Source organism: Melopsittacus undulatus, chromosome 10, assembly GCF_012275295.1.
Source record: "Melopsittacus undulatus isolate bMelUnd1 chromosome 10, bMelUnd1.mat.Z, whole genome shotgun sequence".
NCBI lineage: Eukaryota > Metazoa > Chordata > Aves > Psittaciformes > Psittaculidae > Melopsittacus > Melopsittacus undulatus.
The window spans coordinates 8,886,484-8,911,582 of NC_047536.1; the positions used below are offsets into that span (position 1 = coordinate 8,886,484).

Genomic DNA, 25,099 nt, shown 5'->3' on the forward strand with positions numbered 1-25,099 from the left:
CACATTTGAGGAGCTGCTAAGGAGTGAGATGAGTTGTTTATGATTAAATTAAATTCATATGAAAACTAATGACCTGTGAGTGCAAGCCTTGAGTAACTTTATAATGTAATTAAAAGCCCAACGGGGAAGAGAGCTGTGGTTATGCCACGTGCTGAGAAGCTGCTTGGAAGACGGAGGCCATGGATGGTGCTGATGTAGAAGTGCCTGGTCACTGCCTTGTCTCCTCAGCTGCCCCAAAGGCAGAGGTGGGCATCCAGGAGAGGTTGGACTGCCAGGGAGGAGAGGTGTCCTGGGCAGGTTGTCAGCCCAGAAAGCCACCTTTTCCTACTCAATTAATTTCCTGTGTCCTTTAGGGATGTGGTTGCTTATGGCCAAGTCATAAGCACCGCCTTGGGGGCTGTTGTCATGGGGCATGAGCAGGGTGATGGAGCCCACACACGGGTCCACCGTGGCAGGCAGGATCACCAAGCCGGGACCCCTCCAGCCACCTCCCCACGATGCAAGCAGCCGGATGCACCTCTGTAGAGCTGCCCTTAGACACAGCCGAGCCGCTCTCTCCGCTCCACCTCGAACACGGCGCCGCGCACCCCCCGCCGGCCCCGTTCGTGGGGCGGACACGCGTGGGGCGGGCGGTGCCGGTCGCCCCTTTAAGCCAGCTGCGGTGGGGCCGCCCCGTCGGCCGGGATAGGCCGGGGCGGGCCGGGGCCGCCTCCCGCCCTCGGCAGCGGGCGGGCTGCTCGGCGGGGCTCGGCTCGGCGCTGCAGGCTCCGGTCCCGGCTGCGTGCGGCAGTGCCTCCCCCAGCGCCGCCGCCGCTCCCCGCTTCGCCGCTGGCGCCGGGCTGCGAGGGGCAGAGGCATGCCCAGGCGGAGCATCGCGGAGGTGAAGGTGCTGGACGTGCAGAAGCGGCGCATCCCCAACAAGCACTATGTGAGTGGCACGGCTCGGCTCGGCTCGGGGCGCCCGGCTCCGCCGCACCCGGCCCTGGGCAAACAAAGGCCGGGCGCTGCCGGCCCCGCTCCCCCACGGCTGCCCCGGCGGAGCCCTGGCGGGAGGGAGGAGGAGGAGGAGGAAGAGGGCAGCGCTGCCGGTTCTGCCGCTCCTACCCCCGGCGTCTCCCGTGGGGATCACCCGGTGTCCCCCTGCCAGCGGGGGACCCACTGCCTCTACCCCCAGAGCCGTGCTGCTGTGGAGCGGGCAGGGACACGGCTGCGGTGCGGACCCTGTGCGGGACCCGCGGGAGGAGTCCCGGAACGTGCCCGGGAGTGGCTGCGGGAGAGGGGTTGCCGGACGGCAGCAGGCACCCGGAGGAGATGGGGTCTGCAGGGCACCCCCGAGAAGTGCCTCTGCGTTAGGGAGGGAGCAGCGCTCGGTGGAGGGGCTCTGGAACCTGCCGCCTGCAGAGTCCGGGGGCAAGGGACAACCCGGCTCCTTCCTTCTGCGCCTGGGACGGTGCCACCGTCCCTGTGAGGTGTTCCCTCGTGTCCTCTGCACCCATTCTGCCGAGCTACCCAGGGAGCGTGTTCCTGTATGCTGCAGGGCATCTTCCAAACTGTTGTGGGCTTGTCTCTTTTTGAAGGGGTTGGGCTTTTCTTTTTTCTATTATTTAAACTTTGGTGTGCTTCCAGGCATCCATGGAGACCTTGTGGGTGAATCCTGGCAACAGCCGTAAAACAAAGACCAAAATGTTCTCCCCGCCCCATTCACCTCAGACCGGGGTGACCCAGTGACACAGTGTTCGCGGTGTAGCTGGGTTGTGAGGATGTGCTGTTTGCTTAGGCTGGAGTGTTGCAAGTCAGCAGAGCCAGGCTCCCTGAGCTCTTTGGGAGATCAGGGGCTTCTCTATGTCACCCTGGCTAGGTTGTGGCAGTGAGTAACAGCTGGAGGGAAGTAGAGGGCAGGCCAGCTCTAGCCAGGATGGAGGGGTGGGTGGAGAGGGCTGTTACCTTCTGCCTGCATCCAGGGATGTGGGGTGGCTTCTGCTGCCCAACCCCTTATCACCCCTTCTTCCTCTCCTGCCCTGCCTGCAACTTTTATCAGCCTGGCCGCAGCTCCAGACATGCCCCTCTTCCTGCCGTGTCCATCTCAGACTTAAATCATCATAGCTGGGTTATGCATCCAATCTGGAGGAGCGTGTACGTGAGGAGATTTGCTGAGCTGTGAATGCATTCTGTTTGTCTTGGCGGATCTGTTGCGCTGCTGCCAGCTCCTGTAACGGGGCTGCGATGGGGTTGCCTGCGGCTGCTCCTCTGCTCGCCCTTTAGGCCTTCTTGTTCCCTGGCTGGCGGCTCCGTGCACTCCTCAGGACCTGTGCCCCCATGGCTGGGTTATGCACCCCAGGTGCTGGAAACAATCTGTTTTGCCCACTATCCCTGCTCACTGTTCTCCTGCAGAGTGGCATTGGGCAGAGCACAAATAATCCCTTTGAAGCTGGAAATCTGGGACAGGGGTGTTTTGTACAGAGATGTACAGCAGGGCAGCTGGGTGGGGGCACCGGAGCGGAAGCTCAGGGTTGATGCTAGAAGGCAGCTCATGACAGCCCAGCCACTTGCTCCCTTTTCAACCAGTGACTCGAGTCCTCGGCCTCTAATCTTTCCCTGTACTTGCCTTGGACAGAAACCCAGCGGCATCAGCCAGCAGGGCTGAGCTCAGGGAGGGGCAGACCATGTGGAGTGAATGGGAGCACATGCCTTGTTTGAGGGAATTGATAGGAACTAGGCAGATTCACAAAGCCAGTTAATTATATGGAATCAAAACCTTCTTGTCTTTTTTTTTCCTTCTTCCTACTCCCATAAAAAGAGGGAGAGGAGGGGCAGAAATCACATCTGAGTCATCTTACTTCAGACTGTATCTGCTGGCACACTGCAACCGCAGAGTGTATGTTAAACCATTGCTCTCTGGCTTCTCATTGCTGAGCATCAGTGTGCTCTCTTCCATCCTCTGAGGCAACCGTTTGCTGTCCCTAGGGAGGCTGGAGGAGCAGGAGCACTCCAGCTTTTCCTCCTGTTGCCTCTGCTCTGGTCTGACCAGCGAGTGACCCATGGCTCAGGCTCCTCTCTGCATCGATGAGAGGCTTCTCTATGCCGGACAAAGGTGCAGTTGTCTTGGCTGTGGTGAGACCACAGCAGAAAGTTGTGGATTCCAGTTTCCCAGAAAAGTGAGATCAAACCAGTGTTTCAAAGTCCTGGCTGATGCCTGCGGTGGGGAGGGGCTGTGGGAAAGGCCAGCTCTATTCCGGCCAGCGTGGTTTGCCCGTCACCTTGGTAATTGATGCAAAAAGCATTGTGGTGCTTGGGACAAAGACTTGTTCTTTTTTCACTGCTCTGATTCAAGGCAGGAGATGCAGTGTTTCCTCAGATTCAGGCTTAGGCTGGACAAGGACCCAAGAAGGTGCTGAATGGGGTTTGGGTAGCGGGGTGCCAGCTTGAACACAGGCTGGGTGTCTGGGTTTAGCTGGGACCTTAACACGGCCCCGTGCCCTCACGTGCCTGTGTGCCTGTGTGCCTGTGAATGCCACTGGCTTAAATTCCAGTGCAAGAGAGCAGCAGTGCTGCTGTCCTGACACTTCTCACAGTGTGTCTGGTGGCTGTGCTCCTTTGGAAGGCTATGCTGGGACAACAGTGCACTTGTCCCATCTCCTGCCCATCTTTACCCTGGTGACAGCCCAGTACCTGACCTGAGCACAGGAGGGCTGGGTGCATTCCCAGCCCAGACATGTTTAAAGCCATTTGGGGAGTAGGGAAAATGGGAAAGGCCTCGTGATTGCTTTTCTCCTCAGTGAGGTGCTGACCCCTTTGGTGGGTACTGCAGTGAGCACCACTGGAAGGGCCAGGCTAAACTGCAATTAGCAGGGTGTGCTCTGTCTTTGTGGGCTTTTCTCTGCTTGTGCTACTGGGAGGCTCTTGCTGCTGTGGTGTTTGCATGGTGTGAGGCCAACACGTCTGCTCCTACTCATGTCAAACCAACTCTGCTCACACATGTGGAATGGCCGAGAGGGGAAGGATAACTGAGCTTCTTGCTCTGAGTGATCAGGGCTTCAAATATGCTCTGCTGGCTGTGAAACTTTACCACGTTGTATTGCAGAGCCACCTCTCCTGGGCTGCTAACCCTGGCTGCTTCAACTGCACTTGTGCTGCTTGTGTCTTTAAGCCTTTTTCATGGGCAATACCTGGAAGGGGCAGCAAGAAACGATCCTTTTGAGGTGTTTGTTGCAGCATGCACTGCTCTGATTCTGCCAAGAAAACAACAGAGCTCGGGATCTCAGCAGCCCATTGTCCAAGGGAAGAAGGGGACTCCCATCCTTTAGGTGGTGGGTGCAGTGACATTTCCCATACAATCCTACGTTAAGTGTTTACAGCTCATGCCCCTCAGGGACACTGCTGGCGAGTGCTCCAGGGCCATGCTGCAAATTTGGAAAGGCAAAGCCCAAGAGCAAGGTTTAAAAATAATCATTCTGGGTGACAGCAGAGCAGACTGTCATTGCTATGGTCTGGCCAAATCTCAGCTCCTGATAAATGAATGTTTATTCAGAAAAGACCCAAAACAAAGCCATAGTTGAAACAGACTGAATTTTCCTTTAAAGGACTTCACGCAGGATCTTTATATAGTTTTGTGTTTGTTATTCTCTAGTAGACGCTTTTCCCTACTAAATCCAGACTTGAGTTGGTTTTCTTTCCCCTTACGCAAGCTTCAGGACCTTTTGTTTTAATACAGCTACAGTTTGTGTGTTTTATGTGTTAATAACAGTACTATCTTCCTTTCTACAACCCGTCCACCAAGAATGTTTCTATAGTTCATGTTGTTTAAATGGTTGCTCTAGAGCACAAACCAAAGGTATACATATACATCCGACAGGAAGGAGAGAGCAGCATGCCGTCTGGTTGTGTTAGTTTGTTGGGAAACCTGGACTATGCTCTTGCAGGACTTCCTTTCCCAGCCTCCATGCATCCATGTATCTTTTTGAAAGAGGAAATTTAAACAGAGTGTGCAGCATAGGTTGATTTTGCAAGCTCAGTTAACAAGGTTGCAAACTTTGAACAAGGTGAATGCCCATACATCTTGAACCACTTCATTTGTGCTAGCTGCCTTGTGAAAGTAACCAACAGTACGTGTTGGGATCTGGAGAATAGTTGATAGCATCTTTTAAAACAGGTTTGATGAAAATCACATTCAAAAAGTAAATGTGTTCTATTTTTGATATGGAAATAGTGATGTGATGATAGGAGTCTTCTCTGCTCTCATTGCTCGTAGTGGTGAGGCTGTTCATGGTTTCATTCAGTGTCCAACCTAACCCCATTGATTAGCTGGAATTGATTATGGAGCATTCAGAGAACAGTGCTCAAATGGCAAGAGGATGAGAGCTGCTAATCCACAGGTTCAGTGATTCTTCAGTGCTGCATATGTATAGAGCAGATGTCTTCTGAAGAACACGTGTCCCATGGACCTGTATGTCAGAGTTTCCTGGTCACAATGTGCCATGCTGGAGCAGAGCTCTGTGGGGACCTGGCACAGCATCACCTTGTGCAGCTGTGATATTTCTGCTGTTATGAATCATACCGGTTGCTTGGCTTAAAAAGGGCATTGGGGCATGACTCCCCCGTGCTCTGCTCTCTGGGGGAAGTGATGGTGCTCTTGGTATGGTGGGAATGTCCTGTGGGGAGCCGAAGGAGCTGGGTGCATAAGACTGAGGGAGCAGGATGTTCAAATGAGTAGTGTAAAATGAATGCAGGGGCCGTTAACAGATCTGGGAATGAAAGAGAGCAACAGCAAAACCAGAATGCATGAGCAAGGCTGAACCCGGGAAGCTGGAGTCTTTGGTGTGGTGAGGAGTTCCTGAGTACTGGTGGCCTTGAGAGGTTTGAGGGTCTTCTCAGCATCTTTAGTGGTGTTTTGCTGCTGTATCCTGTGGTTCTGCTGTATCTCATCCCATTTCCTGTCAGCTGGCTGACACTCTCCCGCTCAAGGCAGGCCACAGGCAGGCTCTTGGAGCCTGTAGCTGATAGAAATATGCACCCATTCTTGAGCCTAACCCCGCTCTGCTGCACAGCATTACAGAGCACACCAATCCTTCCTTCCCTCTCACCTCTCGAGGGAGTTGGGACTTCAGGGAGTGCTGTTAGCTTTGTGGATGAAAACCAACACTCAGACGCAAACCCTCCGTTGTTTTTATTTCCCTAGTCATGTTACTTAAGGCTGTTGAAAACCTTGAATGTCGCAGTTCAGTGGATGGGCCAAATCCTGCCTGGCACATGGCCACTGGGGCGGATGCAGCTCTGTGTGGAAGGCTGCTGCTTGTACTCCATTCCAGCAGTTGAACTTCAGCTCTGGGCCATCCATCGGCTCTCCCTGCTTGGAGGTCTGGTGACCTTGATCCCTCACAGCTTTGCTTTGGAGGGTATCTCTATCTTCCGTCTGTTTCATGTAGCAGTGGGAAATAGGAAACAAATGAACCCATATGTTTGACCTTCAGTGTGACTGGGAGCAAACAAGTGGGCGTATATGTTGTACATGTATGTTGTGCTGCAGCTGAGAGGGCTCAGTGGGTTGTCATTGTGGTCCCAGTGATTGGTGTAACCCCACATGTGTGTGCCTTTCAACCCAGCAGCTCTGTGAGTGCTGTGCCCTGGAAAGCCGTACAGCAGAGCAAGTCTGTGGCTGGGTTTTAGGGAGGGTACAGTCGAAGGGGTGAATCAGAGCAAGGGAAGATGCCTGGTTTGTAGTTCTGGGTGCATGGGCAGGCTGGCTTGAGTTATTCTCTGTGGTTATGAGGATATGCCCGTCCTCATGCTGCCACATCCCAGCTACCCAGCTCCTCACTGCAGCTCTGACTCGTTGCTTCTGCTTCTCTCTGCTAGACCAAAGGCACCACAGCAGCATCCATGGAGCCCTGCAGTTACTGCTGAGATTGCTTCTCTGTGCCTTTTCTAGAGCCATCTGAGCTGACACAACCCTTCTTCGACCTCTCCCTGTCCAGAGAGCAGGAGAGAGGGGGTGACAAGGTGTGTGGGGTCAGAGCTGGGGGCTGGCTGCCCTCCTCCTGCTCCAAGCTTCAATGTCCTGTGGCACAAGAGCCCTACACTCCCCTCCCCAGCCCCACATGCCTGCAGCAGTGGATGCTGATGGAGGGGGGCCAAGCTCAGCAGCTTGCTGCCAAGAACTTTCTTTGTTTCCAGCCACCTCCCTCCTTTTTTTTCTTTTCCTCTTACAATTTCCCACTCCCTTTTCTGTATTGAACCCGCTCTAGTTTGCCTCAATCCCTCAGCTGCTTTGGTTTCCCTGCCCCTTTGAATCTCTTGGTGCTCCCTTCTCCAGGGTGCAAGGTTCTCACATCGCTTCTTCATGTTTCAGGTTAGGGGGGAGTGTGGGTGGAATAGACACACTGATGCTTTTTCCCCTTTGCTGGCAAAAGATGCTTTAAATATGTGGAGTTTTCCACAGAGAGGTTTATTGTACATAGCCTCATTGGACCCGAGACCACACAGGCTCCAACCCATTGGAAACAGCTCTGCCGACAGCTCTGCCTCTGCTGGAGGCTGTTATGTCTGGCTTTGCTGTAGAAGCTCTGTTGAGTAGCTGGGGACCTACGTTGATGCCTGCTAGTCATGGGTGATCAGAACTGCATGTCCCTGCAGCCCCATAGAGGTGTCTTTCCATGTTCCATTGCATTGCTTTCCTCCCTGCCGTTGTTCATCTGCCTCTGGTGTGGAAATAGGAGGGTTTCAATGTGAGGAGCTCTGGTGTGGGGATGTTCTGGGGCTGGGGAAGCTCAGGGATTGCTGCAGAGCTGACCAGGGAGGGCTGCAGGGCTGTGTCAGTATGGGTGTGCTGCTTCTGGCCTCAAGCTGGTGTAGCTGAATGGTGCTGGCTCAGGGAGGTCTTGCTGCCCCATTCAGCCCTGCACTGGGTGCCAGCAGAAAGCTCACAGGCTGGCCAGCCAGGAGCTGCCCTCTCCCCAAAGCCTTACTTGCGGGCTTTATGCTTGCCCCTGTCCAGACAGAATGCCTTGCAAGTCTCCTTGGAAAACTTGGGAAAACTCCTCCATGGGAAGAGAGAGGCTGAAACTGCAGCTCTAGGTTTTTCTGCAGCTTCAGTCTGCCTTTTTCCATCTCGGATTTAAGCAGTCCAGGCTGTTTCCCAGGTCATGTTTTGTGTATGTCCACAGTGTGTTTATGCAAGGAGTCCAGAAGTGATTCTTCCAGGAGGTCACACGGCCTCGTGTTTCAGAACGGGAACTGTTTCTGTTATTATTTTATTTATTTATTTGAAGTATCTGTTCTTAATTCCATTGCCTCAAGTCAGCTGCTTGAATCATCCCTCTCTCTAGCCATGTTGTTGTACGGGACAGTGTGCCTATTGAGGAAGGTGCAAGAATGAAGGCTTGGGAAGGACTCCCACGTCCTCAGTCCCTTTGGGTGGTGGAAGTCACCAGGAGCCATTGCAATCTGCAGCACTGAGGCTCTTTATCAGTCTCTGGAAAAATACTTCTGGGGTCTGGCAGCTCCCAAGGCTTGTGCTTGCTGCTCATCTCTTTGAAAGGAAAAAAGTAAAATAGCATTAAATCTCTGGCTGCCCTTTCAGATAGAGATAATTCGTGCTGGCTTCTGTCCCCTCTGTTCTCGCGCTTGAGTCCCTGTGACTTGGCTGCTCTGGATGTGAGTCTGAGCTGGCTCCTGCAGCCTCCCTGCCCAACACTGGAGCTCAGTCCCTGCCTGCAGTGCCTTCCTGCTCAGGAGGGATGTCCTGGATGTCCCTCAGGCACTCAGCCACTGTGAGTTGGCAGTGTTTCCCCCAGGCACCCTCGCTGCCATGTGGGCTGATGGCAGCTCTCCTTGACAGCTCTGTTACACTTGGCCAGGTGCCATTTGCATTTCTTTTAGCAACCTGTCATCTTTTGACAGGTCCCTTACGAAGGTTTTCAGTCCCACTTTCCACTGGCCCCTTCTCCCTCTGAGCTGCCTCTCCAGAAATGCTGGGGAGAGCAGTGACAGGCATGGGGTCATGCTACAGGAATGCCATGGGGACCAAGCTTGTGATGTCTGGCCAGGCAGGCTGCAGGATCCCCTGGGCATCTTTAAATTGCTGTTTAGGGGACTTGGTTTTTAATATGACCAAGGGGAATCTTGGGCAGTGGTGGTCCTGATGATAAGCTTCCCGGCTGGTGATTTCTAAGTAGTTCATATGTGACCAATTACTTGTAATGTAGGGAGTTTGTGGAGCCCAAATCCCTGTGATGAGTGTCGGAGTTCAGCCTTTTGCATGTTTCCATTTTCTATGAAGGGTCTGAAATGCTTTTGCCCTCCACAGGACAGAAGCACAGAGAGCATTTGGTGTTAATGTGAAGTGCTCCTCTCCTCTGTTATTAAAGATCCATCTGCACCTCCAGCACTGTCCCCATGGCCCCTGGGAGTGGAGGGCAGGTCTTGTTTTAGCCTTGCTGTGGCTGACAAGGTTGTTCTGTCAGGAGCTCCTCCTGCTCTGTAACAATGGGCTTGCTGCAGTGTGGGACTGGTTTCATGGCTCAAGGGCAGGGGAGCTGGTGGATGGATGAGGAGTGATGGGGGGCTGAGTGTGCAGGCATGGGACTCTTAATTCTTAAAGCAGGATTTTGTGTGTATGATTGACCCTGAAAGCTCTGTACAACCTTGCTATTGTAGGACAAACACCATGAGCTGTGTCTCAAGGACTTCAGAAGCATGAGCGTGATTTTCAGCTATTCTCCCCTAACCCATGGCTGAAATGAAGCTAAAGAGGGTTCAGTCCTTGTGTTTTCTGCCAAAAGCGATTGGGTTCTGCCTGGTGATTGCTTCCAAACCTCAGCTTGGCCTGTTGCCTTCAGGCATCAGGCTGGTTTGGGGTTTGACGTGGCACGTGTGCAGTAGCGTAGGCTGGAGCAGAGCAAGGGATGGGAGCGGGACAGGGTAAGGCATCCTCTCCAGAGGGAGGGGAGCTGCCGGTTCCCAGGTTTCACTGACTCAGCTAGTTCCCCTCCATGGTGCAGACCCTGCTGCTGGCCCGGGAAGGGCTGTACATGTTTAGATAGCTCTGCCTGTTGGTTTTGGCCAGGGGCCCAGCACACGTGGTGGGGTTCCAGAGCTCCCCTCCTGGGTCTGGTTGCCCGCTGCCTCCCTGCCATCTGCTGGGCTCTCCCCACCCCTCAAGGAAACACGGAGAGGGATCTGAGCAGCTGCTCCCCTCTTCCCGGTGGTGCTTCCCTTGGGTACGTGTCCCCGAGGCAGTGCTAGCTGCAGCCCTGGGAGATCCTCTTGCTCTTTCCATGGAAAAGGCCTGCTGGTGGTTTCTCTGTGTTATTTCTTTAAAGGACCATAGAAATCGGAGCTGGAGAAAACCCATAAAATAACTGTTTCCACATGCCCTCATCCACACAGCCAGGCTGGGAAAAAAGCCTGTCCTCAGAGCAGCCTCTGCAGGATCCAGGGCTGTGGGAGTCAGTGATGGTGTGGCTCCTACCAGGACAAAATTGGGTTTGTTTGAACTGGTACTTCATGATGGCTCCTCCTGGCAGGACATGGTGCGGTGCAAGGCCAGGAGGGGACACTTCAGGTTTAAAGTGCAATGCTTTAAAAACTGTCTTCATTATAGAAAATGTCTTCCAAAAACACCTGAGAAAAGGATGGTTCCTATGGGAGCTTAGTGCTTCATCATCTCCAGTCCATGTGAGAACCATCACTGAGTGGCTGACTGCACCATTCATACCTTTCAGAATCTGCACTTGTGTTCTCAGTTGAGGATATCACCTGAATTACATTTTCTGGTGTCTTTTTTAGCCCTAAGACAACAGGGACTGGATTAGGTATTGGCAGAGACCAAGATTCGTGGTGGTTTTGGCCACCAGAATCCCTCAGTGGGATGGGGCAGAGTGCAGGACAAAGGGTATTTACAAGGAGAGAGGAACACAGCTGTACTGAGACAGTGTTCTTATAGATACTGAGGAGCTCCTGTTCCTGTGGGCTTCCCCATCTTCTCTGCTTTCCTCAAATAGGCACGGAGATGCCCCTGGAGACATTCCTGCTATCCAAATGGGATGTGCGAGACACCGTTATCCAGGCTCCTGGGAGATTTGCATTTCAGCAAAATCAGAGTGAGCTCATCATCTGGGAGAAGTGCTCCTTCCCTCAGTTGCAAAGGGTATAATAAAGCATGGTGTGCACTCAAATCTCATGGCTTTATTACACTTAAGAGCTTTGAATTCATTTTGGCTTGAGCAAATCCACATCCTGATTAAAATCCCAGTCTAATAAGCTGTTGACTCCAAATAAAGGCAGGATAGGAATAAACAATGAAGAAAAGTTGGCTCTTCCCCCTGCCCCAGTGGAAGGCTTTCTCCAGGCAGCCAGCCAGCAGTGATATAACCCCGTAAAGTGCTGCAAACTGGGTAAGAAAGCTGGGATATCAGCTGAGCTTCCAACCAAGATGAGCTCATGCTGACTTGATGGCAAGTCCTGGGATGAGGGTAAAGGCAGCTTGGATGCTTACTTAGCATCAAGTTAAAGCCTGGTTTTCTGATGGCATGCTGGTGACTGTATGGATGCTATCAGATACTTCAGAGGCCATGTCATGCAACTTTATCCATATCCATTTCACTGTGGCCAGCCAAGTTGTATCTGACCTGCTGAGGTCTAGAAGTATGTTCTTGAATGAACATTGTACCTGACCCAATGTAGAGTACTTGTCAAGCCACATTTGTGGTAAGTACAGTGTCTGGGCCTCCTTGCAGCAAATCCATCCACAGCTGCAACAGATGCTGTCTGGAAGAAGCCCTCTGTCTTCCCTGTGTTAATATGCAGAAAGAGCAGGTCTTTTGGCTCAAAAAAAGAATCTGTGAATGGGGAGGGTTGTGATTAGCTGAATAAAGCCTGTAAGATGATGCTGAGTGAGTCAGATTTTGTCTGGGAGATGTTGGTGGTGCCTGTGACACCCAGCCAGCTCACTGCAAGTCAGCAGAGCGCCCGCAGCTGTGTTTGGGCTGATCATCTGATTTAGGAGAAGTGGTCATTGAGTTGCTGGGTTGAAAGTACTGAAGTTCTTTATTTTAGCAATAAGAACTCACTTCATTTAGCTGCCTCTTTTTCCAACTTAATTTGGAAGTGATTCCGCTGGAAAGAGTGTGTCATTCCTCAGGAGTCTCCTGCGTCTCCTCACCTTGGAGGGTCATGCGGTGTCAGCCCTCTGAGCAGCAGAGTGAGTTTTGAGTAGACTTTTTTAGTGCAGCGTTTGAGCAGGTTTGATGAGCTCAAATAATTCAGTGTTGTGCTACCCATTTGAATCTCCTGGTGTTTGAGTTCTGATGTTGGGCTGGGATGTTGGCCACATTCCAGGACCTGGAATAATGTGAGAAACCTCGTGAAACTCTTAACGGATTCCATTTTAGATACTAAAACAGTATTCTAAGAGTCCTCCCACTTAATGAAGTTAGCTGAAGTTCCAGCAGGTCTGTCCACCTGAGCTGCTGAATGTTTGCTCCTGCTTCAGTGAATCAACACTTGAATTACTGGTAGAAATAAGCAGGACATGATGGAAGAAAAAACGCACATGCCTCATTCTGCTTAGTCAATCTGTTATCAATTAGCAAAGACTGAGTGTTGCACTGTCTCATGGGGGGTCATCTTTGGTTTCTGTGAACAACAAGCAAGGACATTAGATAAGTAATTGCTTAATTCTGGTATTTGCTTCTTGTCTTTCATAGAAGAATAAAAAACAAAACAAAAAAGGTTTGTTGTTTTTTTTTAATCCATCCATCACCAGTAAAAGCCTGTGAATAACCTGCAATTACCAGCATTGATTGTGTGCCAGTTTAAGGAACAGGAGGTAATTTGCACCCCAGCAAGTTTAAATAAACAAAACCTCAGAGCTGCTTATGGCAGGACAGATGGAGTTTCACACCTTGTGGGTTTGAGTCCTTGCAAGCCCCAGCCCTGGGACCTGGGCTGGCGGTGGTGTGTGGTGCTGCACCCTATGGGCTATGGATCTCAACATCAAACTTGGTGCTGCAGCCATAGATGGGATGGCCACAGCGTAGTTATTAGCTCGTAATGTGGTTGTGTCCAGAGTAACTTAAACTGTGGTATTACACAGATGCACCCTTTCACATTTGATGTATGTCCCTATTTAGGGATAGGGAGCTGTCCTAGTTCACAACTAGCAATAGGGATTTAGTAGACCAGTGGAGCTTCATAATTTACACTAAAATATTTTCTTGTATTGCTGAAATGACTTCAAGTTCTCCCATGAACTTCCCTGGTTGACATCCAGCAGTGGGGTTGCGCTGGAACTTCAGCAGCTTTTGGGTTGTAGTACAGGTCATTGGGTCACTCCTCTCTGATTTCTTCCTCTGTTCCCCACAGGTATACATTATTAAAGTCACCTGGTCCAATGGGTCCACAGAAGTCATATACCGACGGTACAGCAAGTTCTTTGACCTGCAGGTAAGCATTTCACCACTTCTTGGGGTTTTGGCTTGAAAGATGTTGTCAGTTGGGAAGCGCAGTTTCTGCCCTACACTATGCACACCTTTTGTTATCTCCCAGAAAATGGTTTGGTTTGAGGAAACTTGAATGCAATTTTGGACATCCTTGAGAAACCAAGAACAAACCAACCCCAAGAGCTGGACTATTTGCTTCAGTGCCTCCTGTGCATTGGCTGGGACACCTGAGGTCTTTTGCATGTCCCAGGTGTTACGGTTCTGCTGTCACTCCCTGGATTAATGCATCCAGAGCTGTGTAGGTGCGTTTGAATTCCTGGAAACCTCTGCAAGTGGAGAGGGTTTTGTTGGGTTTTTTGTTTGCTTTGAGGGGATTTTGTTGACGTTAAGCCCAAAGTCCATCCCTGCAGAGCTAATAAATACTGCTATCCCAGCAAAACAGGGCTGCCAATTCCCTCTGCCTGTGTCCCGCTGGCTGGTGTTTTGGGGAGCAGGCACTGGGGAAATGCAGAGTACTGCTAGCCCAGAGGGCAGCTGCTTTAGCAATAACCTCCTGGTGCTGGGGGGAGCCAGGAAGAAGATGAAGTCAGGAGGGAGAGAGGAGGCTGGAAAGGCAATTGGGAGAGGCTGGGTTGCAGAAAACTGGAGCTGGTGTTCTGGGCGAGCAGGCAAAGAGTGTTTTCCACCCTCTCCATGATGGAGATGAGTCAAGGGGTCTGGCTGAGCTTTATGGGCCAAAATACAAACGGAGCTGTTGGAGCAGGCTTTGTGCAGATGAGGAAAGAAAATGCATGAAAGGATCTATGAACCAGCAGCAGCTGCCAGAGTTGTCACTGCTGTGTCACTTATGGTCTGTGCACAGAACCGGGAGAGGAGCTGGGCACCCTCTGTCTGCAATGACCCTTTCAGGTGAAGCTAAGCATCACTTTATGCTTTATTTGAAACGGTGCTATGGTTGCCTTTCCTGAAATTGCTGCATCCAGGCACGAATATGCTGTTAAAACTACAGCACATCTGGGTCTGTCCAACAAAGCAAGCTCATGGGAATCCAGATGGTTTTCCCAGGTTCAGCTGGCATCAGTTCAGCCTGCGTAAGCCTAGGATTGTGTGGGACGGCTGCTCATATCTGTGATGCCCTTTCCCCTGCCCAGCAGGACACCTTCTGCAGAGCCATGGATATGACTGGGAGGGTGAGCACATGGAGTAAACACTTTGAGAGCCCAGCTTTGGCAAGACCCTGGGTGTGCTTACCCTGCCCCATGATGCTGTTCTACAGCATTGTGCCAGGCAAGGTAAGGTAGGGTGGCACGAGCGGCTGCTGGTGCAGGCAGGGGTTAAGCTGTGTGCAGCTGCTTGTGTAACCAAGGAAATATTAAAGTAAATAAACAGGGAACAGCTGTTGGGCCACAGCCAGGGCTGGAAGGAAATGGAGCTCAATGCTTCCTTCTCTGCATCATCTCATCTTCACTGGTGCTGCAAGGTGGTGGCCAAGCCCATGCCACTGTTTGCTGTGAGGCAGGCATGGTCCTTTGGAGTTATACATGATAAACCTGTGCTTCCAAATGTGCTGTTTTCCTGGACTGCCTTGCTCCTCGTGGGGAAGGACATGTAGGGAAATAGTGGCTGTCCTTCTTCATTTCCTCCCCTTCCATCTTGGCTGGAGCTATGCATGCTCCTAGATGGAAAGCGTCATCACTGGAGAGCATGTGAAGCCAGAGACTCAAACTGCCTCTACAAAACACCCTGCAGCATCTTTAGAGGCAGAGATGCTTTATGTATAAATATATATTGTGTGTTTATATATACATGTGTATAAATATATATATATATGTATACCTTCCCATACGTACATACATAGGAAGGTATAAAGCAATCATGTTCCCCTTCCCTGTTCCCTGTAGCTTTTTCTTTAAAAAAGAAATAACCACTCCTTTTTGGCTCTGTTGAAAGAATGAATGAACTTGCGGTTTTTCCCTTCCTTCCCCCTTATCGCACATGCTTCCTGGTATCCTTATGTTAAACTTGTGGTGCAGTGCAGTGGAAATTGGATTGAAAGGCAAGGAGTGAAACAGAACCTCTTAGTACAGTGGAAAAAAAACGCTCTAGGTAGGATTGGTAACATTGACTGTTGCCATTGCTGGAGGCCTTTATTATATGACTGTTGGATGATTCTGTGCCAAATTTAGCTCTTTAGGCAGGAATTTTCCATGCTGGAAATTATTCATGCCTTTGGTTATTAAAAGTAGAAAACCACCCAAAACCCCCACAAAACAACTGATTGGCAAAAATGGTTCAGCTGCTTCTGAAGACGTAGTAAGAGGGGAAAATATTTCTCCCGGGTCCAGTTCTGATGATCTTTTTGATGTGTTGGAGGAAGAGCTGGAAACTTGATCGCAGGTGACTCCTGTGTCAAGAAACTGTCTTGCATGTTCTCCAGTGAAAATCCATCCAAATTTATTCATACTTAGGGCCTTGAGCAATCACAGAATATGCATGTTTGGGTAGAGATATTTGTTAATTCCATATCTATGTTCCCAGTGATTCTGGCTGCACTTTCCATGCTCCTGCCAGAAGCTGAGCAGGGTTTTGGTTTTTCAATAGCAGCTCTGGCCACGTTCGGGTCAAGGTTGGTTCACCCTCTTTTGCTGTCAGTGACCCTCCTGATTAACCCAGTCAGGAGGACAAGGAAGCCATTTGATCCAAGTAGGAAAGAGGAGAAGAGTGTCTTGGGCCAGGAGTGAGGGCTGACCCTGGGGACTGATGTGAAGTTGCAGTTTGGAGCAGCGCAGGCACCATCATGTGAGTGGTTGGGGAGTTTCTCCTGATATTCCCTGTGGAATATCCCACAGCTGAATAGCTTGTCACCTTCTATTGTGGCCAAACAATTATTTTAGGAGTAGGGCCAAGTAAAACACATGCACGCTTAGCACTGACAGCCTCACCAGCTGGGCTGCTCCCACTGCAACCAGAGGGCAAAGTGTCCATGCCTCCCCGGCCAGGCAGGAATGACAAAACACAAACTGCCAGCTCAGCTGAAACAGCGGTGAAGCCTGGAGTGTACACAGCGCTGATATCTGCTGCATCTGGATGCAAAAACATCACACCAGGCATTCCCCATACTGGAATGGATAATGTCAGAAGCCACCTTGCTGCTCACAGTAATGCCGCAGGCCATGTTGTTATTAGCTGGGAGAGTTCAAGGTGTTCTCTGAATACTGTGAACTCGCAGAGCTCTTCCCTTTGGCTGTAATTGATACCCAAGGGTGGGCCTCTTCTGCAAAAGTCCTAGTTTATAGCTCACTGCTGTGAGCTGCAAACAGCCTTTCCAAGCACCACCCTGCTGTCCTCTTCCAAGGTGTCAAGGTCTTCTGCCTAATTACATGCTTTTGTCCCATTGACCATGGTCACACAGGAGATTGTCACCCCCTTGCCAAGAGCTGATGACCAACATTCGTTCTGCAGTTAAGCTCGTGTGTCTCAGCATGAGGCACAGCCTGCTTTGTCCTGGTTCAGTGTTTTGAGCAGATGAAGTAGTGGCCCTCATCCCTGGGGAAGGTGCAGGTCATACCCTTTCCTGCTCTGGGGTCATCAGAGGAAGACTTAGTGTACTATGCTAAACAGTGAAAAGGGAAGGGAATGCTTAAGCTGAGGAATACCACCTCCACCTCCTATACACTGCTCTCTGCAGGAGGAAACTTTCAGCAACCTGGGCAGTGCTCAGGAGCGTTTTTGCTGTGTGGGTTCTCTGTGTTCAGATTCCTGCCACCTCTCCTTGCTTTCTCCATAAATGTTTTCTGTCACACAACGATTTACATAAGAGCAACTTTATAGGGATTAAATACAAACCCTAGATGAAAATTGTAATTCTGAAATTTGAAGCCTCAAGGATTATTTGTAATAAATTTGTACCTACAACTACTAAACTCAGTTCTGCATGAATCTCTTGGCTGGAGGAATCATTTCCTTAGAACAGGACTGAGTCTCTTTCGTAATGCTCAGAAATGCCAGATGTGAGCTATTGGGAGCAGATGGATGCTGTTCCGAAGAAATAAAGCAATAAGATTGATGCTTGCAAGGATGCCAGTTGTATTCTGGACACTAACTGGGGCTGGCAGATATGCTGGGAATGTTAGCTGGCATGGAACCTGGTAATCAGATATGTGAGTGGCTGTCTCTGATGGGCAGATATAGAGGACTGGGGTCTTACATGCCTGAGAGATGCTTCCAGCCCTGCTGGTGTGGGAAGAGCCATTCAGTGACTACAGGGTTCTGCTGGATCACATTGGATGCATCACTCGGGAGGAGGTTAACAAGTCTCTTGGAAGGATCCTCTTTAAATTGTTGGCTGTAAGAAGCAACACTGTTGGTTAGAGAAAGATACTGGCTTGTACTCTGTGTTTCTTTTACAGAAACCCCCAAAAAGAAACATTTTTTCCCCACTCTGTAATTATGAGCTCATCAGACACGATGGTGGCTGTTTCAAGTCTTCATATGACCAGGAGCCACTGTTGTCTCACTGTGCTTCTAAAATGTCCTCTACGTCCAAACCCTACACTTTTACACTTTTCCCACTATTACCGGACCCCAGTGCTTTCCCCGGGCAGCAGCTCTGCTCCATGTCCACAATCTCCTCTTCCTTTCAGCTGCAACCATCCTCTCCTCGACCAAGAGTTTGTGCCTGGTTCTTCTCAGTCCTGTCTTGTTTTGCATCCTGGACAGCAAGGTGTGTGGCTCTGCAACTGGGAGCAGACTTTGTTGGTCACAAAGTGATCTGCTTGTGAGCTGTGATGGAGCTCAGTCTCAAACCTTGCCCTTGGAGAAGGCTTTGCTGTTCATTCCATGTCCTGCCTTTTTACCACCTAAACAGTGGCTTTTCCTCTGGCAGGCAGCTGCAAGCCCTTAAAAATGTAACTGCCATTCATGGAGTCATAGAATGGTTTGGGTTGGAAAGGACCTTAAGGTCATCCGCGTCCAACCCCTGCCATGGGCTGGGATACCTCACATCCATATCGCCCAAGGTTCTGTTCAACCTGGCTTTGAACACTGCCAGGGATGGAGCATTTGCCAATTCTGTTCCAGGATGCCCTCCTTGGGGACAGTTTATGCCAGGCTTTTCCCCTTGCACTCTGAAACCTTTCCTTCAGTCCTTGTCCTTGCTATAGGAGAGGGCGATGCTGCATGGCTGCTTCTCTGTGCAAAGGCTTAATGTTGAGCCCAAGGATAGAGATGTGATATAGGCTGGAGTAAGTGTGCTCAATGCATGATTCAGACAGAAAAAATGAGAATTTTAAGCCACATTAAAACTGGCTCTGGCTCTCTCCCTCACTCCTTTCTGTGTGTGCATTGAGTGTGTTTCCCAGTCTTCTTGCTTGTCCATATGTTTAACAAATCCCTCAGGTTCTTAGCTGGAAACTTTCAGCTTTGACCCACCTGGAGCGATGTCATCTTGGAGAGAGTCCTGCAGCCCTCAGGCCAACAGCTTTGTGTGTAACACAGAAAAAATAGGCTGTTGAAGTGGTGCCTGCTTTTATGAGAAAACTGGCAAAAGGCAACGGTCTGTGCATGTCGTCTCCATGTGGCGGATAGATTAGCCCTTTTGAAGGGGGTTCTGCACTACTTGTGTGCATGCAGCCACCACAGGCAAAGATGGGAGGGAGGGAAAGTCAGTGTCTTAGTAATTCAGACTGCATTGAAGTGTGCTCAGAAGGCGTTAGCTGGCACACAGAGAAGAATTGTTCTCATCAGCCTGTTTCAGGCAGTTGGACTCTTGAAAAATTAAAATGAGCCTCATGCATTGCTTCCAGTACTGTGAGCCCTGTGCTCGCCTTCCTCTGCCCGCAGCACCGCTCCTCCTCCTCTTCATCTGCTCCTCAAGCTGGGCTCCTGGCAGGGCACAGCATTCACAAAGGTGAAGTAGATGTTATCTTAATTCTGCAGATATGAAAAGCAAAGGGCAGACGTGCCAGGTAGTGTGACCCAACAGCACAAGGCTCCTTCAGGTGGGAACACAGAGGCACCAGGTAGATTACACCCCTCTTCTGGTTCATGCCTGGTCCTGGCGGCCTCTTTGATGCAAAAGCCCTAAGGCATCTTGGCAGTGCTGCCTGCAGGAGATGGATGGATGTCTTTCTGTGTTGAGGGACTGTAAACAAGGCTCTTTCAATAGCTATTTCGTAACGGGAGTCTTATTTCAGCACTTTGGGGATTTCTTTTTCCTCCAGGGTTTATGGAGTTCAGCAGAATTCTGCAGGGTTGCGTGTGCGATGCACTTTGTGGTTTCACCCTGCCACAAAAAAACAGGATCTCGCTGTTAGACAGCTGGATCATGAAAGACAGGCCCTTGCGTGACCAAGGACAAGAAAAACCCCACAGCTTCCTATGGTGAGGTTCCTGCTTTGTAAAGCAACTATTTGTTTCCTCTGTGCCCAGAGGACTGCATTGAGAGCTGTGAACTTGAGCACCATGTGCAGAAGTATAGAAACAATGAATTGCCGTAATCGAACCCGACAGAAGAAATGCTTCCCGTTAACTAAGGACTGCCTCTGTCTGTAAAATCCAGCCTATATTTTTCCAGCAGTGCATCAGAGATCATCATCGTTCTCCTCCTCTCTCCCTTCACAAAGAGCATGCACGGTCCAATGCACTTCAGCCTAGTTAAAAGTTGGCTCCTTAATTTTTCCTCTCTCCAAATGTCTCCCATTTATAGCTTTCCAGCATTTGGCAGCCGGGAGCCAGCGCATTCCCATGTGTGCTAGCGCCAAGGCAGGTCAGTGAGTTATAATTGGCTCTAGCTGGCACCCTGACTAGCTGCTGCGTTCTATGCCTGGCAGAGAGTGGGGCTGTGAGCTGCTGAAAGCCATGCCTGCCTCTGGGAAACAGCAGCTTGTCCTCCCGGAGAGTCCATGCGGATGGAAGTTCCCAGGGCTGGTGTACACTGGGACGAGCACGGGCAGTGCGTGTCTGCAGCAGAAATCATTTCCAATTCTCGTAGCTAAAGCTTTTTCTTGAGCAGCTGCTGGGAACAGCACCCGGTGAGTTTTGGTTTATTCCAAGCTGATGGCCAGCATTTGCCTTTTCCTTTTGCTCCAAGCACGTGGCTCTGCAGGCTGTGTCTGCACCCTCGCCAGGTTTCTGCCATCCGCCCTCTTGCCTCCAGAGCAGTTTTGCTTCTTGCTGGTCTGTTATGGGCCCTGAGGGCTCTCACTCATCTCCTGGCTCCCATCTCTGCTGGCTCCCATCAGATGATCCCTTCTTGTTCCCAGGCTCATCGCCTGGAGCTGCCGTGGTGGCCTTGTGGCAAAGGAGAGCTGGCTCCTGAGCCCAGGCTCTGTTCATTCATCCCTGTTGGCATCCCCTGTCTCCTTCCTGGTGGAAACTTGGCAGAGTAGCTGGAGGAGGTGCGCTTTGCTTCCCAGCCCTGGGGCAAGTATGTCCCACTTACAGCATTGCTTGGTGGGTGCAATCTGTAGGGGAGCTTCTGATGAATGTAACCCAGGAGAGAGGAAGCATAAAGATGGAGAGGTAAAAAGTTTTGCCTCCTTAGGGACAGAACTAAGATCCTTGCTGACCATCTGGTGTGGGTTTATTGTGGTAATGTGTTTAAAAGTTGTGCTATAACACAAGGCGAGGGGTTACGCTCCTCTCTCTGTCTCTGGGTTAGCTAATGCCCTTCTACTCCCCTGCTACTTAATGAAAAAGCTCTGGAAATTCAGCTGCCCCATTCATGGAAGGGCTGAGGAGCATCCCCAGGAGGGCAGGAGCTCACTGCTGGCCCCTTTCCAGCCCATGGGAAGGTGCCCAGGTGCCTGCCTGGAGCTGGTTGTGGCCAGGGGCTTTGATGAGGTTTGTGTGGGTCTCGGCTGATGGAAGAGTCTCGATCATTCTTGATCAAGCTAATTCAGCTCAGTTTTCTGGTGGAAAGATCTGCAATTTATGTCATGTAGCAGCAGCTCAGGATCCGAAACAAAGCAGTTTCAAGCTGCTTGTGGAAGAGCTGAGGATGGATAGCAGTAAATCAGTGCAAAGGAGTCTGTATCTCAGAGTCCTGATTTTTTAGTAAAATGGCCAGGTCCTGTGTATAATGCTCAATCTGTATGATACAGTATGGACCATAGCATATACTACACATATTTTATGGGCATCTAGGAAATGGAAGCATCTGTGCAGTTTTATGGTGAATGGGAGATGGAAATAAGATCTGGGAGATACAGAGGGAGATGGTGGCTCTGGGGTTCTCCTGCCCTTGCAGAGGGAGGTGATAAAGCTGAAAGAACAACATGTTCTCCTGCAGTCTGGATTTTCCACTTCTTTTCTGTGCCTTTCATTGGATGTCACAGGTCTTTCACAGTGCTGTAAATCACTGCTCCCTCACTGGCTGTTAAAAGTGCGTTTGGTGAAGGATGTCTTGCAGTCTCAGAGTCCCCTTGCAAAGTGAGGTGTGGACCTCTGCAGTGATCTTCCTTGTGTGCCTGGGGACAAGTGAAGAATTTAACCACTTGCTCTACCTTCCCAGCACTCTGCTCCATCTGAGAAGTGATGCTCCTTCTTACTTTTCTCACATGTTTTTTTTCCTTCTTCTATATTCTCTCTGCCTTGAGGCTTGTCAGGCTTCTCATTGCCATCTCTGGGATCCAGCACAGACTTTTTCCTGGGTATGTGGCAAGCATCCTGTGGGTGGGATGAGGGAGGCCCATCTGTGCCAGCTGCAGCGAGGCAGCTCCACAGGCTGGACTAGGGGAGACCTCGCAGGGAGAGAAGGATGGGTGTGCAGGATCTGCCCTTCCTCTGTGATTCATGCCTTCCAGCCAGCCGGGACTGGGGAGGGGAACCTCCTTAACCAGAAAACGGAGAGGGGAAAATGAGATGTGGTGCCAGGGGGTGGATGCTGTAGGGCTCCAGCAGCCAGCCTGTTCCCTTTTTGATGCCATGGTGACTCCGTGGTTTTCCTTCCAGTGGCTGTGCCTTTGCTTCTGCAGAACCCTGTGGTTCTCCACTGCCATGGGGTCTTCCAGTGCTGCTGGGTGCGTGGCACCCTTTCTGCCCATCATCCCATCACCTTGTGGATCCCACACATCCCCAGTCTGCTGGGTACTGCTCTACACCCTGGTTTATGGTAAATCCTATATTCTGGTGTTATCCAGAATTGCAGAGTGAACAATAACCTATGTGGAAAATGGTTGCGAGCTGGTGGCAGGAGAGTCAGCATTTTCCTTGTCTTAATTCACCACTCTGAGCCTTTCTGCCTTACTGGTACCATATCTTGAGGCCTTTGCAGCAGGGGTGATTTACTGAGCAGTGAATTATAAATGATGTTGATGCCTGTCTTTACCTGGCAGCATGGAAATTCCATCTTGGAAATTAAATTTGGTGTAATTAAGGTTGGTGAATTTATTGTTTTAATATTGTCTTTGATGACAGAATTTTAGGGTTTGGACAAGAAAAAGCTTTCATTCAGATGAGTTTTTTTCACTGCAGATACCATATTAAATTAGCCAAACCAGGTATTTTTTAATAGGCCAGGTGCTGTTGTGCACCTCACAGAGAATTCCTTGCGGAGAATTTCATCTGCAAGCTCAGCCTGATGAACATTTACCATCAACTGTGCTCTGGTAGTTGACCTTTTTTGGAGAGGAAGGAGGTATTTTGTAGCAGACTTTGAGAAATGCCTCCCTTAGTGCCCAGTTTGGGTGCAAAGAGTTTTGGGACCCCTCTAGAGCTGGTCCTCCCCATGCTGCCAACAAACCAGCCCACATCCCTGCAAGCTTGGAGGGTCTCCAGGAATGATGAGGAGGAGGGTGGAGGAGAGACCTCTCCCTGCCTTTGTGCTGCAGGAGAAAAGTTCAGTTGGTTCAACCATATTGTACAACTTCACTTCAGTGGACATCTTACCCAGGCACTGCAGAGCCATCCGCACTGCTGAGGTGTTCAGCCCTGCAGAGTGCAGCTTCCATCTGGGGGGGATTTTTTACTTGTTTTAGGTTTTTATGAATAAATATTGCTGGAAAATGCAGGAACTGTTTCTTAGAAAAGTAAGTTGTGGGTCTTGCTCTCTGTCTGAGAACTTCTACCTGTAGAGCCACTGCTGGCAGCGGGCATTGCTCCTTTCCTGCCTCATGAGCACTGGGGTGTGGAAACTACCAGCACCTCTGGTAGGGACCCAAAATCTTGGCATTCTCACCCAATCTCAGTCAATAGAAAGTTGCAATCCTGTATTTTTTAACTGCACACATACATGCTGAAAGTGGCTGATGAAACAGCCGTTTGAAGAAGGCTTTGTGTCCGGCCATGCAGAGTGCCAGGCTGGCTGGGAGGCTGTGCAGCTCCTCAAAATAGTGAGGTTTCCTTGCCCTAAATTGGGAAGAAAGCTGGTGTTTAAATGTTAGCAAAGAAAGAAGCTCAGTTCAGGATGTGTAAAAAGTTCTCTTGGTTTTTCACTATTGATTTTTGCAAAAAAGCAGTTTCCTTTTGATGCGTCACTTAAAATGTGAAAAAATAAGAATCGCTTTAATTTTAGCTGTTGGGTTTTGCTGTTCAAACTGAAACGTTAATTGAAACGGATACTTGTCTGCTGATCTTTCTTCTTGGCAAATCAGCATTTTCCAGTTCCCCTCCTGTCCCCCTCCCACACTTCCTCTCACCTCCAGGAAATAAATCCTGCTGGAAGGTTCCCAGGGAGCTCTGAGGTTTCCATGTGGGGGCAGTTGCTTTCCACCTGCCAACAGGTGGCTGCTTTAGGCCCCAAAATCGTGCTGTTTTTTATCAATCAGTGAGTTTGGCCAAAGGCTGTCAGGTTTCATCTTTGTGGTGAGAGAGAAGAGCTCTAAGATGAGGATGCTGTCGAGGTTCATGCTCCTTTGAGGTTTAGCTATGCTGGAAAACCTTGGCATTCTTCAATCTCCCTCTTTCCTGGTTGGATCCTAAAAAAGCAGGTGCAGTTCAAGGCATGTGGCTTGGGCTGAATTTTGTGTGAACTGTACATTCTTGTGTTTAAGTGCACAGAAAGCTGCAGGATTGCTGTGCTTTGCCTGCTGCTGGGGCTCCTCCATGGTGCCTCTGTGTTTGCTGGCTCTGGGCCCTGGCGAAGGGTGAATATCCTGGGTTAGGATGGCATTCTTCCCACTGGAGTTGCACTGCATCCTGCTTTATGCATTCCCAAAGGCTCCCCACAGGGCTCCCCATGGGCCAGCTCCACTGCTCGGTGCTCACTCAAGCCTTCCCTGGTCAGTGCATTAACTCCTCCATCAGACATCACTTGACAGCACTGTTCTGGTTTTGAAGTAAGCAGAGTTTCTTGTCAAGCTCCGTCCCTTTGGCAAGGGCTGAACTCAGAAGTGCTCAGAGTCCTCTCCTGTCATCATGCAGATGATGGCAGTGCCAGGCTCCTCTGCGGCTGTGGGTGTTTGCAGCCTGCAGAGGCTTCTGCTCACCTGGGACTTTGTGCACCAATGAATTTGGCATCCTTAAATCCCACCATTTCTGTCAATGGAGGAATGCAAGGGCAACAAGCTCCATGAGGGAAACATGCTGCTGGTGTGGGGATGCTGTGGGGACACCAGTGGGTTTGTGCAGGAGCTGGGTTGGTTTCTGCTGTCCATGGGGCTGTTAACCCAGGGCTCTGGGGTTTCATCAGCTGTCTCTGCCAGACAGTGAGTTTTATTATCGGG

General features: G+C 50.4%; 1 protein-coding gene across 2 annotated transcripts in view; it reads left to right on the forward strand.

The window, feature by feature from the left end:
* The first annotated feature begins 789 nt into the window (after positions 1-789).
* Positions 790-25,099, forward strand: part of SH3PXD2B (SH3 and PX domains 2B) — a 73,039-nt gene continuing 48,729 nt past the window's right edge. For both annotated transcript variants that reach the window (XM_034066767.1, XM_034066768.1), the window contains exons 1-2: positions 790-928; positions 13,360-13,440. In XM_034066767.1, the coding sequence (XP_033922658.1) occupies positions 857-928; positions 13,360-13,440 (153 nt within the window). In that variant the 5' untranslated portion in view covers positions 790-856. The remainder of the gene's footprint in view (positions 929-13,359; positions 13,441-25,099) is intronic.